The 14,304-nt window shown below is 41.9% G+C and overlaps 1 protein-coding gene across 1 annotated transcript; it reads right to left on the reverse strand.

Moving 5' to 3' along the window:
* Nucleotides 1-11,556: 11,556 nt before the first annotated feature.
* Nucleotides 11,557-13,754, reverse strand: LOC147673930 (uncharacterized). The gene is made up of 3 exons (XM_086945540.1): nucleotides 13,620-13,754; nucleotides 12,897-13,112; nucleotides 11,557-11,841 (listed from the first exon to the last, which is right to left on the reverse strand). The coding sequence occupies exons 1-3, from the start codon at nucleotides 13,752-13,754 to the stop codon at nucleotides 11,557-11,559; spliced, it is 636 nt and encodes a 211-aa protein (XP_086801666.1).
* Nucleotides 13,755-14,304: the final 550 nt, after the last annotated feature.

Here is a 14,304-nt window from a genome sequence, read left to right on the forward strand (position 1 = left end):
GTTGCATTGTTGAGTGTCGTTGCATGGTTGAGTGGCGTTGCATGTGTGAGTGGCGTTGCATGTGTGAGTGGCATTGCATGTGTGACTGGCGTTACATGTGCGAGTGGCGTTGCATGTGTGTGTGGCGTTGCGTTGTTGAGTGGAGTTGCATAGTTGAGTGGCGTTGCATTGTTGATTGGCGTTGCATGGTTGAGTGGTGTTGCATGTGTGAGTGGCGTTGCATGTGTGAGTGGCGTTGGATGTTTGAGTGGCGTTGCGTGGTTGAGTGGCGTTGCATTTGTGATTGGCGTTGCATGTGTGACTGGCGTTGCATGTGGGAGTGGCGTTGCGTTATTGAATGGCGTTGCATGTGTGAGTGGCTTTGCATGTGTGAGTGGCGTTGCATGTGTGAGTGGCGTTGCATGTTTGAGTGTTGTTGCATGTGTGAGTGGCGTTGCGTGGTTGAGTGGCGTTGCATGTGTGATTCGCGTTGCGTGTTTGAGTGGCGTTGCGTGTTAGAGTGTTGTTGCGTGTTAGAGTGGCGTTGCGTGTTAGAGTGGTGTTGCGTTTTAGAGTGGCGTTGCGTAGTTGAGTGGCGTTGCGTTGTTGAGTGGTGTTGCGTGGTTGAGTGGCGTTGTGTGGTTGAGTGGCGTTGGGTTGTAGAGTTGCGTTGGCTTGTTGAGTGGCGTTGCATTGTTGAGTGTCGTTGCATGGTTGAGTGGCGTTGCATGTGTGAGTGGCGTTGCATGTGTGAGTGGCATTGCATGTGTGACTGGCGTTACATGTGCGAGTGGCGTTGCATGTGTGTGTGGCATTGCGTTGTTGAGTGGAGTTGCATGGTTGAGTGGCGTTGCATGGTTGAGTGGCGTTGCATAGTTGAGTGGCGTTGCATTGTTGATTGGCGTTGCATGGTTGAGTGGTGTTGCATGTGTGAGTGGCGTTGCATGTGTGAGTGGCGTTGCATGTGTGAGTGGCGTTGGATGTGTGAGTGGCGTTGCATGTGTGAGTGGCGTTGCATGTGTGAGTGGTGTTGCATGTGTGAGTGGCTTTGCATGTGTGAGTGGCGTTGCATGTGTGAGTGGCGTTGCATGTGTGAGTGTTGTTGCATGTTTGAGTGGCGTTGCATGGTGGAGTGGCGTTGCATGTGTGAGTGGCGTTGCATGTGTGAGTGGCATTGCATGTGTGAGTGGCGTTACATGTACGAGTGGCGTTGCATGTGTGTGTGGCGTTGCGTTGTTGAGTGGCGTTACGTTGTTGAGTGGCGTTGCGTTGTTGAGTGGCGTTGTGTGGTTGAGTGGCGTTGTGTTGTTGAGTGGCGTTGTGTGTTTGAGTGGCGTTGCATTGTTGAGTGGCGTTGCGTGGTTGAGTGGTGTTGCGTCATTGAGTGGCGTTGTGTTGTTGAGTGGCGTTGTGTGTTTGAGTGGCGTTGCATTGTTGAGTGGCGTTGCATGGTTGAGTGGCGTAGCATGGTTGAGTGGCGTTGCATGTGTGAGTGGCGTTGCGTGGTTGAGTTGCGTTGCATGTGTGATTTGCGTTGCGTGTTTGAGTGGCGTTGCGTGTTAGAGTGTTGTTGCGTGTTAGAGTGGCGTTGCGTGTTAGAGTGGTGTTGCGTTTTAGAGTGGCGTTGCGTAGTTGAGTGGCGTTGCGTTGTTGAGTGGTGTTGCGTGGTTGAGTGGCGTTGTGTGGTTGAGTGGCGTTGGGTTGTAGAGTTGCGTTGGCTTGTTGAGTGGCGTTGCATTGTTGAGTGTCGTTGCATGGTTGAGTGGCGTTGCATGTGTGAGTGGCGTTGCATGTGTGAGTGGCATTGCATGTGTAACTGGCGTTACATGTGCGAGTGGCGTTGCATGTGTGTGTGGCGTTGCGTTGTTCAGTGGAGTTGCATAGTTGAGTGGCATTGCATTGTTGATTGGCGTTGCATGGTTGAGTGGTGTTGCATGTGTGAGTGGCGTTGCATGTGTGAGTGGCGTTGCATGTGTGAGTGGCGTTGGATGTGTGAGTGGCGTTGCATGTGTGAGTGGCGTTGCATGTGTGAGTGGGGTTGCATATGTGAGTGGCTTTGTATGTGTGAGTGGCGTTGCATGTGTGAGTGGCGTTGCATGTGTGAGTGTTGTTGCATGTTTGAGTGGCGTTGCATGGTGGAGTGGCGTTGCATGTGTGAGTGGCGTTGCATGTGTGAGTGGCATTGCATGTGTGAGTGGCATTACATGTACGAGTGGAGTTGCATGTGTGTGTGGCGTTGCGTTGTTGAGTGGCGTTGCGTTGTTGAGTGGCGTTGCGTGGTTGAGTGGCGTTGCGTGGTTGAGTGGCGTTGTGTTGTTAAGTGTCGTTGTGTGTTTGAGTGGCATTGCATTGTTGAGTGGCGTTGCGTGGTTGAGTGGTGTTGCGTCGTAGAGTGGCGTTGTGTTGTTGAGTGGCGTTGTGTGTTTGAGTGGCGTTGCATTGTTGAGTGGCGTTGCATGGTTGAGTGGCGTAGCATGGTTGAGTGGCGTTGCATGGTTGAGTGGCGTTGCATTGTTGAGTGGCGTTGCATGTGTGAGTGGCGTTGCGTGGTTGAGTGGCGTTGCATGTGTGATTTGCGTTGCGTGTTTGAGTGGCGTTGCGTGTTAGAGTGTTGTTGCGTGTTAGAGTGGCGTTGCGTGTTAGAGTGGTGTTGCGTTTTAGAGTGGCGTTGCGTAGTTGAGTGGCGTTGCGTTGTTGAGTGGTGTTGCGTGGTTGAGTGGCGTTGTGTGGTTGAGTGGCGTTGGGTTGTAGAGTTGCGTTGGCTTGTTGAGTGGCGTTGCATTGTTGAGTGTCGTTGCATGGTTGAGTGGCGTTGCATGTGTGAGTGGCGTTGCATGTGTGAGTGGCATTGCATGTGTGACTGGCGTTACATGTGCGAGTGGCGTTGCATGTGTGTGTGGCGTTGCGTTGTTGAGTGGAGTTGCATAGTTGAGTGGCGTTGCATTGTTGATTGGCGTTGCATGGTTGAGTGGTGTTGCATGTGTGAGTGGCTTTGCATGTGTGAGTGGCGTTGCATGTGTGAGTGGCGTTAGATGTGTGAGTGGCGTTGCATGTGTGAGTGGCGTTGCATGTGTGAGTGGGGTTGCATGTGTGAGTGGCTTTGTATGTGTGAGTGGCGTTGCATGTGTGAGTGGCGTTGCATGTGTGAGTGTTGTTGCATGTTTGAGTGGCGTTGCATGGTGGAGTGGCGTTGCATGTGTGAGTGGCGTTGCATGTGTGAGTGGCATTGCATGTGTGAGTGGCGTTACATGTACGAGTGGCATTGCATGTGTGTGTGGCGTTGCGTTGTTGAGTGGCGTTGCGTTGTTGAGTGGCGTTGCGTGGTTGAGTAGCGTTGCATGGTTGAGTGGCGTTGTGTTGTTGAGTGGCGTTGTGTGTTTGAGTGGCATTGCATTGTTGAGTGGCGTTGCGTGGTTGAGTGGTGTTGCGTCGTTGAGTGGCGTTGTGTTGTTGAGTGGCGTTGTGTGTTTGAGTGGCGTTGCATTGTTGAGTGGCGTTGCATGGTTGAGTGGCGTAGCATGGTTGAGTGGCGTTGCATGGTTGAGTGGCATTGCATTGTTGAGTGGCGTTGCATGTGTGAGTGGCGTTGCATGTGTGAGTGGCGTTGCATGTGTGAGTGGCATTGCATGTGTGAGTGGCGTTGCATGTGTGAGTGGCGTTGCATGTGTGAGTGGCGTTCCATGTGTGAGTGGCGTTGGATGTGTTAGTGGCGTTGGATGTGTGAGTGGCGTTGCATGTGTGAGTGGCGTTGCATGTGTGAGTGGCGTTGCATGTGTGAGTGGCGTTGCATGTGTGTGTGGCATTGCATGTGTGTCTGGCATTGCATGTGTGATTGGCGTTGCATGTGTGATTGGCGTTGCATGTGTGAGTGGAGTTGCATGTGTTATTGGCATCTGTGAGTGTCTTGCATGTGTTAATTTATATTTTTAATGTAATGTGTGTGTGTATTTGTGTATTTATATTGTGATTATAAGTGTTGAGTGATTTTTTTAAAACTGTGTTTTATTTTTAGTATGAAAAAATGTCGTACGCTATGTTTTCCCTTTACGTTTGTTACGTAAGGGATTTTAGCGTTCTAGTCTTTTTTTTATTTTGCTGTCATGTTTAGTGTGACGTAATTTCTAGCCAATCGCAGCGCTACGTTTTTTGACGTAGCGTTGCGTTTGCGTCAACGTGGAATGTTCCAGATTGGTGTGAATGTTCGTGCGGGAAAGGCGTGTTCTTCTTCCGTTCGTGTTGCTGCGTCGTTTGACAGGTAAGATTAAATTTTAATAACTTTTAGTACATGAAGCTGAATGTATTATTACTTGTGTTTATATATTTACTAAAGTAATTAATTAATATGATGTATTATTGATGTTTTTGTATTGCGACTTGTGTATTTTCTACCGTCTGTACTTAGAATAGAGTGTTGTAGTGTTCTAAACGATAGATGTTCTTTTAATTGTAATGTTTCTAAATGTTATATATAGCAATGTATATTTTTGTATGTGTTCTGTTTTTTAAATTTAGAACGTTGTTATATTTTTTGTATGTACTTGCTTATAATGTTTTGAAATACTAGAATTTCTTGAATGCCAAAGTTTTGATTATGTATTTATGTAGAATATGGGTATGTTATTTCCTTTTATTCTGAATTTTTGTGATGTATTGTTATTCCTCCCTTAGCGTATGTGCGAGTTGGTGCAATATACTGTTATGATTTTCAAAAAAGCATTTTTTTAAAGATGTTCAATGTATTGTGTTTTACTTGGTATTTTCCTTTATATTAGTTATTTTAATTATTATAAATGTTTCATGAATTTAGAATTTTTTTATTACTCGAAAGTGCTTATCCTAATAATTTTATTCGAATATTTGAATGTAAAACGTTGTTTTTGTGGGACGTTTTTGACGTTAACGTCAGTTACGTATATCTTCCGTGTTTGTTGTGCAGGTAAGACCAATGATGTTTTTTGGACGTAATGTGTTAATTTTTATTGTTCTATATATATATATATATGTATTTATTTATTGTATCGAAAGTGTTGTCCCACGTTTACTATGTAGCCAATAGCAGCGCTAAGTTTGGTGACGTAGCGTTGTGTTTTCCGTGCGTTAAATGAAATTTCCAGATCGGTGTGAATGTTCGTGCGGGAAAGGCGTTTGCTATTCCGTTTTTGTTGTTGCGTAGTTTGACAGGTAAGATAACATTTTTGTAACATTTAGTCCATGAAGCTGAATGTATTATTGCTTGTGTTTCTATTGTTATTAAATGTATAAATTATTAGGATGTATTATTGATGTTTTTGTATTGCGATTTTGTTTTTTTCCGAGCGTATGTACTTTGAATCTTTTTTTCTACTGTTCTAAACTATAGATGTTGTAATACTTGTAATCGTTAGAAATGTAATATATAGCAATGTATACTTTTGTATGTGTTCTGTTTTTTAAATTTCGATCGTTGTTATATTAGTAGTATGTACTTGTTATCTCTTGAAATACTAGAAGTTAGTGAATTGCTAAATTAGTATTCTCGATTTATGTAGTATATGGTTATGTAAATTCCTTTTATTATGTATTAGTGTTATGTATTGGTATTCTTTCCCTTAGCGTATGTGCGAGATGGTGCAACATACTGGTAATTCTTTTTAAAATCCATTTAAATTTAGATGTTGAATGTATTGTGTTTTACTGTGTTTTTCACTTTTAATCAGTATGTTTAATTATTTAAAATGTATTTTGAATTTCTTAATTTTTATATTTGTCGAAAGTGCTAATCCTAATTGTTATTGTTGAATATTTGAATGTAATACGTTATTCTTGTGTGACGTTTTGGACGTAAACGTCAGTTACGTATATCTTCCGTGCTTTTTTGCAGGTAAGACCAAGTTTTGTCTGTTGATGTAATCTACAATGTATTGTTTTCTGCATATATTTAATTTAATATACGAAAGTGTTGTTTCGCATTTACTATTTTGAATCCTTAATCTGAATAGGAGCGTGCGGGTGGATTTTTTTGTTACGTAAAGGTCAGATGTCGAGTTATGTTGCCAATTGATGCATGTAAGAACACTTTTTATGTGTATGTAATATAATGTATTTTGTTTAGGATGTAATTTTGTAGTGGTATTCATTCGATGAAGTTAGCTTCTTTGTGTTCTCTTTTGACATTTTGGTATTTTACGACACTTGTCCGTCTCTGGTGTTGCGACGTTAATTCCCGTTATGTTTCGGCAATTTTCCCGGTAAGAGTAACTTTTGTCAGGTAATGTAATGTGTTTTTCGGATCTTTGTCAATCAGATACCTGTTTTGTATGGTTTTTTTTTAGCTGTTCATTTTTCGAGTGCTTTTTTGCTCCTGATTATGACATGTAGGTAAGTGTTAAAGTCTTGTTGTTGTCTGATAATGCGTTTATGTGTAATGGAAGAATGTTTTATTTAAGCGGTATTTTGTAATCTTTGTAAAATTTGTAAGTATGTAATGTATTTGTTTTGCTTGTGTGTTTTGTACACTTTTATGTCGGAGTTGCAGCGAGATACAGGTACTAAAAATGTTTTTTATGTTGTCACCATTTAGTTATATTCTGTATTATGTATTGCGTTGCCTTATAGCTGTTATTGCATTAGATATAATTTTATTTGTGATTTGTATGCTTTATATATGTACCGAAAGTGCATTTCATAATTGGAAAAGGAGGAGTATTTTATTGTAATACGTCACGGGTGGGGCAGGTGTTTTACGTAAATGTCAGTTACCGATATCTTAGTAGAAGTTCTTGCGGTAATGCCAAATGTTGTCTGTTGGTATAATGTTTCTTTTATTTTTCCGATACCTTAATATCATTTTTTTTTGTTTATTTTAAGCTTTTGGGTGTACCGTTCCTGTTTCAGTCCGTGAAATTCTACCGGTAAGGTAACATTATGTATTTTTAAATAAATGTAATAATGTTTGTGTTTGCGAAGTAGTTGTAATATTTTGTAAATGTGTTATATTTTTTATGTTTGTGTACTTATTGTGATATTTCTCGACTTCAATGGGCGACTTGCTGCAACATAGCGGTAAATGTTTTATTTAAATAAATGTTGATCTTGATTTTGCATGTATTGTGTATTAATTTTCTTCTACTTTATTGTATCTTTTTAATTTTTCTGAATGTTGTTTTAATAATGTACATGCCTACTCTTAGCCTTTTCACCAATGTGTCCTTAATTAATTGCGATGTTTGTGTTTCTGTATGTTATCCTATTTTGATTCTAAATGTTATTATGTTCTTTTCCGTATCGTCCCTCCACTTCAATGACTGTGCAGCTACGATCGACAGGTAATTGCTTTTTTGGATAATATATTTAAAGAGTGCCTTTGTGAAGTTTAACACTAAATTGTATGCATTTCCTTTTTGTGAATGTAATGTAATGATGTACTAGTGTTTTTCTTGGCCTCCCACTTGGCTTGTGTCCGTGTTGTCTCTTATTAGTGTCCTTTTTTATGCTATCACTGGCATTGGCTAATGTTTGCTAGTGTCGTCCTTGTATGCGGGTCCTGTAGTACAGTTTCGCCTGAGGTCGCACCCTTTTCTTTTTATTTTATCTCGCACCTTTGTAGTCTTTGGCTTGTGTTTGCCCCGTATGTGGCTTGTTAATGCTATCACTGGCTCGTGTTTAGGTCGTCTCTTCGCCATGCATTGACTTATGTTTGCGCGTGTCGTTCTGGTATGCGGGTCCTGTAGTGTAGTTTGGCCTGAGCTTGCACCCTGTTTTTTTTTATTCGCAACTGCCTTTTGTTCGGCTCGTGTCTGTCTCGTATCTGTCTATTTGTGGCGCTTTGCATTGTGCTATTTTGGGATGCTGTAGTACTTTTTTTGTTCAACGTATTATGTATGCACTGTCTGTTTGTGTGTAGTCTTCTTATCTTTATACTTCAGTGACTGAGCTGCTACGTTCGACAGGTAATTGCCTTTTTGAATAAATATATTTAAAGAGTGCCTTTGTTATTTGTTACTCAAAATTGTATACGTTTTCATTGCTGTGAATGTAATGTAATTATGGAGTTTGCATATTTATCGGTCGCACTTGCCTTGTTTCTTATATATGCTATCACTGGCTCGTATTGAACTTGTCTGTTCGTCATGCATTGCCTCATGTTTGCTAGTGTCGTCCTGGTATGCTGTTCCTGTAGTTTCGTTTCGCTGAGCTCGCACTCTTTTTTATTATATCTGCACTTGTCTTGCCTTTGGGTGGTGTTTTACCCGTATGTGGCTTGTCTTGCCGTTATGCTTTTGGCTTTTTTTTGTTGCTATTTTTATAGTTTTAGTTAAACGTCTTATGTATGCACTGGTTATGTTCTCTGTGTGTGTTGTATTTTTTATCTGTACATGTCACTGAATGACCTGCTACGATCGACCGGTAATTACTATTTTTTTTTTAATATCATGAGAGTGCCTTTGTGAGTTTTTACACTTTTGTCTATGAATTTTATTTTAGTGATGTGAATGTAATTCTTGTAATGTGTCTTTGTTTGCTCGCACTTGGCTATTGTCCGGCTCCTTTATTGTGAGTGTGTTTTTTGATGCTATCAAAGGTTGTTATTTTGTTCGTCTCTTCGCCATGCATTGACTTATGTTTGCGCATGGCGTTCTGGTATGCGGGTCCTGTAGTCTACTTCCGTCTGAGGTCGCATCCTGTTTTTTTTTTTTATGTCGCTGTTGGCTCGTTTTCTCTTGTGTTTCGCCGTACGTGTTTTGTCTCGCCGCTCTGCATTCTCCTTTGTTTTCTCACATTAATTTATTTTTATACGTAGTATGTATTATTAATCCACACTACAGCAGTATTTAACTGGAAAATAGCATGCTTTTATAGCTGGAATTGTGTAAGCTATGTTAAAATCTGTGGTGAAAGTGTGCACTAATGCTGTCTGTGTGTGTGTATGCCTGGTGAAAGCATGCACTGATGGCTGTTGTTGTGTGTGTATGCCTTGTGACACCGTGCATTGATAGCTGTTGGTGTGTGTGCCTGGTGAAAGCGTGCATGTTCTTTTTGTGTGACGTTTGTCTGCTGAGTAATGCTGTAGTGGTGATGAGTGGTGCTGTGGTGGTGATAGTGCTGCTGTGTCGTTGTAGTGTGATAGTGTGTTGTTGGTGAATGATGCTGTTGTGGTGGTGTAGAGTGATGCTGGTGTGTTGCTGAGTGTTGTTAGTGTGGTTCTTAGTAATGCTGTTGTTGTGATGAGTGTTGCTGTGCTGGTGATGAGTGGTGCTGTGTTGGTGTTCAATGATTACCACCACAGCATAACTCTGCACCACAACAGTAGCACTTCTCCCAACAACGGCATCACTCAGCTCCAGCAATGCAAGACGCAGCAATACCACATTATCATTCTGCCCCCCCACAGTACCATTGAGCAACAACACAGCATCACTATGCACCACCACAGCCGTATTTTCCACACCAACAGTGTCATTCATACATAGTACTGCAGTACTCTACAGCACCAAAGCATCATTTTATAGCTGTAATTGTGTGTGGTCCGTTAAAAAATGTGTAGAAAGCGTGCACTTACGGGCGGTGGTGTGTGTGACTGTTGAAAGCGTGGACTGATGGCTGTTAGTGTGGGTGTATGCCTATTGAAAGCGTGCATTGATAGCTGTTGGTGTGTGTGCCTGGTGAAAGCGTACATGTTCTGTTTGTGTGACGTTTGTCTGCTGAATAATGGTGTTGTGGTGATGAGTGCTGCTGTGTCGTTGTAGTGTGATAGTGTGTTGTTGGTGAATGATGCTGTTGTGGTGGTGTAGAGTGATGCTGGTGTGTTGGTGAGTGTTGTTATTGTGGTGCTTAGTAATGCTGTTGTTGTGATGAGTGTTGCTGTGCTGGTGATGAGTGGTGCTGTGTTGGTGTTCAATGATTACCACCACAGCATAACTCAGCACCACAACAGTAGCACTTCTGACAACAACTGCATCACTGAGCACCACCAATGCAACACGCAGCAACACCACATTATCACTCTGCACCCCCATGGTAGCATTGAGCAACAACACAGCATCACTCTGCACCACCACAGTTGTATTTAGCACACCAACAGTTTCATTCATACATACAGCAGTAGTGAACAGCAAAATAGCAGGCTTTTATACCTGTAATTGTGTCTGCTATGTTAGAATCTGTGTTGAAAGCGTGCACTTACGGCCGGTGGTGTGTATGCCTGTTGAAAGCGTGGACTGCTGTCTGTGTGTGTGTGTGTATGCCTGTTGAAAGCATGCACTGATGACTGTTGGTGTGTGTGTACGCCTGGTGAAAGCGTCCATTGATAGCTGTTGGTGTGGGTGCCTGTTGAAAGTGTGCATGTTCTGTTTGTGTGACGTTTGTCTGCTGAGTAATGCTGTAGTGGTGATGAGTGGTGCTGTGGTGGTGATAGTGCTGCTGTGTCGTTGTAGTGTGATAGTGTGTTGTTGGTGAATGATGCTGTTGTGGTGGTGTAGAGTGATGCTGGTGTGTTGCTGAGTGTTGTTATTGTGGTGCTTAGTAATGCTGTTGTTGTGATGAGTGTTGCTGTGCTGGTGATGAGTGGTGCTGTGTTGGTGTTCAATGATTACCACCACAGCATAAGTCTGCACCACAACAGTAGCACTTCTCCCAACAACGGCATCACTCAGCTCCAGCAATGCAACACGCAGCAATACCACATTATCATTCTGCCCCCCCACAGTACCATTGAGCAACAACACAGCATCACTATGCACCACCACAGCCGTATTTTCCACACCAACAGTGTCATTCATACATAGTACTGCAGTACTCTACAGCACCAAAGCATTTTGTTATAGCTGTAATTGTGTGTGGTCTGTTAAAAAATGTGTAGAAAGCGTGCACTTACGGGCGGTGGTGTGTGTGACTGTTGAAAGCGTGGACTGATGGCTGTTAGTGTGGGTGTATGCCTATTGAAAGCGTGCATTGATAGCTGTTGGTGTGTGTGCCTGGTGAAAGCGTGCATGTTCTGTTTGTGTGACGTTTGTCTGCTGAGTAATGCTGTAGTGGTGATGAGTGGTGCTGTGGTGGTGATAGTGCTGCTGTGTCGTTGTAGTGTGATAGTTTGTTGTTGCTGAATGATGCTGTTGTGGTGGTGTAGAGTGATGCTGGTGTGTTGCTGAGTGATGTTAGTGTGGTGCTGAGTAATGCATTTGTGATGATGAGTGGTGCTGCGCTGTTGATGAGTGGTGCTGTGTTGGTGTTAACTTATTACCACCACAGCATAACTCAGCACCACAACAGTAGCACTTCTGACAACAACTGCATCACTGAGCACCACCAATGCAACACGCAGCAACACCACATTATCACTCTGCACCCCCACAGTACTATTGAGCAACCACACAGCATCACTCTTGTATAGTTAGTGTCGTTTTTGAAATGTAGCTGCAACAGCTATTGTTCTGTATGTTGTATTGGCACATTTAACATTGTTTGAAAAAAATATACCCACCCAGAACGAAAATGACCATGCTACTGGATATGTTCAAATTAGTATATTTATTTTCAGTAAACACAAAACAATAATTATTTATTGGACTTTGTACAAATTTTTATTGTGAGTATTGTGACTTAATCACTTAAATCTTCCTCCGACTTTTCTTTAACAATTTTAGTAATTTTGCCATTGCAAAATATAACCTCACATGTTTGAGGCAAATAATGAATTAGTGCTTCACCAATGTCATCCACCTCTTCGTCCAACATAAACCATTGTATAAGTGTTTGATTTTGTACATCCATCGATTGGTAAATATCTGTGTTGGTTATTTTTGTTGTTATGGTGCTCCAATCTCCGTTTGTGCTTTCCACGCCATATATTTCGACGTCAATATTATCTTGTGGTGGTGTTGTTACCTGTTGTAGTAAATAAAAACATAGTTATTTTTTTTCCACAAAAATGTTACAGTGTGTCTCAGAGAGAGTGTTGTACAGAGGCAGTTGTAGAGAGAGGCTGTTGTAGAGAGAGGCTGCTGTAGAGAGAGGCTGCTGTAGAGAGGCAGTTGTAGAGAGAGTCAGTTGTAGAGAGAGGCAGTTGTAGAGAGAGGCTGTTGTAGAGAGAGGCAGTTGTAGAGAGAGGCAGTTGTAGAGAGAGGCAGTTGGAGAGAGAGGCTGTTGTAGAGAGAGGCTGTTGTAGAGAGAGGCTGCTGTAGAGAGAGGCTGCTGTAGAGAGAGGCTGAGAGAGGCTGTTGTAGAGAGAGGCTGCTGTAGAGAGAGGCTGCTGTAGAGAGAGGCTGCTGTAGAGAGAGGCTGCTGTAGAGAGAGGCAGTTGTAGAGAGAGGCAGTTGTAGAGAGAGGCAGTTGTAGAGAGAGGCAGTTGTAGAGAGAGGCAGTTGTAGAGAGAGGCAGTTGTAGAGAGAGAGTGTTGTAGAAAGAGCGTGTTGTAGAGAGAGCGTGTTGTAGAGAGAGCGTGTTGTAGAGAGAGCGTGTTGTAGAGAGAGCGTGTTGTAGAGAGAGGGTGTTGTAGAGAGAGCGTGTTGTAGAGAGAGCGTGTTGTAGAGAGAGCGTGTTGTAGAGAGAGCGTGTTGTAGAGAGAGGGTGTTGTAGAGGGAGGGTGTTGTAGAGAGAGGGTGTTGTAGAGAGAGGCTGTTTTTAGAGAGAGGATGTTTTAGAGAGAGGCGGGAGAGGCTGTTTTAGAGAGAGAGTGGAGAGAGTGTTGTAGAGAGAGCGTGTTGTAGAGAGGCTGTAGAGAGAGCGTGTTGTAGAGAGGCTGTAGAGAGAGCGTGTTGTAGAGAGAGGCTGTAGTAGAGAGAGGCTGTAGAGAGAGCGTGTTGAGAGAGTCTTATATAGAGATAGTGTGTGGTATAGAGATAGTGTGTTGGATCGTTAAAGAGTGTGTTTTTAAAGAGAGTGTGTGTGTGTGTGTTGAAGTGATAGAGTAAGGGGTGCGTGAGAGAGCGTGTGTTCCTTACTTTTAATTTGCTGTGCCTTGTCGTGTTCAATATTTTCTGTCCATTAAATTCATGTACTGTGACATGAGTTAACATCACATATTCCCCAATGTTTATTGAGAATAGAGTAGCCTCTCTCCATAATGTGACTTTTATGTCATCAGTGGCATCTTTTAACGTAATAGATTTTATTGCCGTATTTTGTCCATTGATGAGTACAAGTTTACTTTCCTCTTCCTAAAAAAAATATTTGTGTTAAAAATGTAAAAGCACTGAAGTCATACGTAATAATTGTCCAAGCATTGAAGACATAATTATTAAGGGCTATTGCTCTTTTCCAATGTACGGTGTTGTTCCCAACTATGTTAAAAAAAGTTGAACTTTGATGTCTCAGTTTGGCGCTCTTCTTTAAACACCTATCAACTTTACCTTTATAAATGCAGTGTAGCTTTAGCCCACCTATTTACACATTGTTAATTGTTCTTATTTGGCTGCTGTACAGATCATTTATGATGGATAGAACCCCTCATAAACATAACACCATATCTAATGTGTTACAGAGACCACACACAGAACTGCACCCACTCTAAATTAAAGAACATCTAATCATCAAATAGTACACACACACAAACACACACACACTGATAAAGGCAAAATAAATATTGTCAATGGCATAGACAACACCACACACACAAACGGACAACTCAAGCAGCGAGACCAACAGTATAAATCACCACAACTTACTTCTGAAATGGTCCCACACACTGTCATAAGACTTCTCAAAGATGCACGCTTTATTTCTTTTATTGGAGAAGCAGATGGTGCAGGAGGCTGCAAAATGTTTTCAGCTTCTTGAATTAGCGCTTGAGTTATAGTCATTGCAGGAAATTTGGTAACTTTACTTTGCTTAGTAATCAGAATTGTGTTGTTCTTAATTATAAAATTGCGTATAAGTAGTCCACAGGTGTTTTGTGTCTGCTGATATAAACTTTCCTGGTAGCACGTAGCTTTAATTGTTCCAATTTTGTCTGCCAGAGCCAAATGAAATAGAACTTTATTTTCTTGTTTGGCGTTCTTGTAATTTGTTTTACTTGAGCACTTGATCACATTAACTCTTATGGGTTTTTCATACGGTTTGTTGTCATTGGTGGTAATGTTAGCGATTTCTTCAATAGTCAACATCTGAAATAGAAATATAGGTTACAACAAATGTTAAATACAAATCCATAGTGCTTTATGATCACTGTAATAGCATTCTAATATACCATAACTTTGAAGTATGTAATTGGTATATATATGATCTAAGACTGATTGGTAGTCTGTTGTGTAAGTGTCTATAAGTTGTGTACATTGCAACTTACTCTCAAAGAACCCAATGAGTTTGTTAGTTTGTGAATTGCTTTGAGAGACATCCACATTGAAATCTCCC

Source organism: Lissotriton vulgaris, chromosome 12, assembly GCF_964263255.1.
Source record: "Lissotriton vulgaris chromosome 12, aLisVul1.2, whole genome shotgun sequence".
In the NCBI taxonomy this organism is placed as follows: Eukaryota; Metazoa; Chordata; class Amphibia; order Caudata; family Salamandridae; genus Lissotriton; species Lissotriton vulgaris.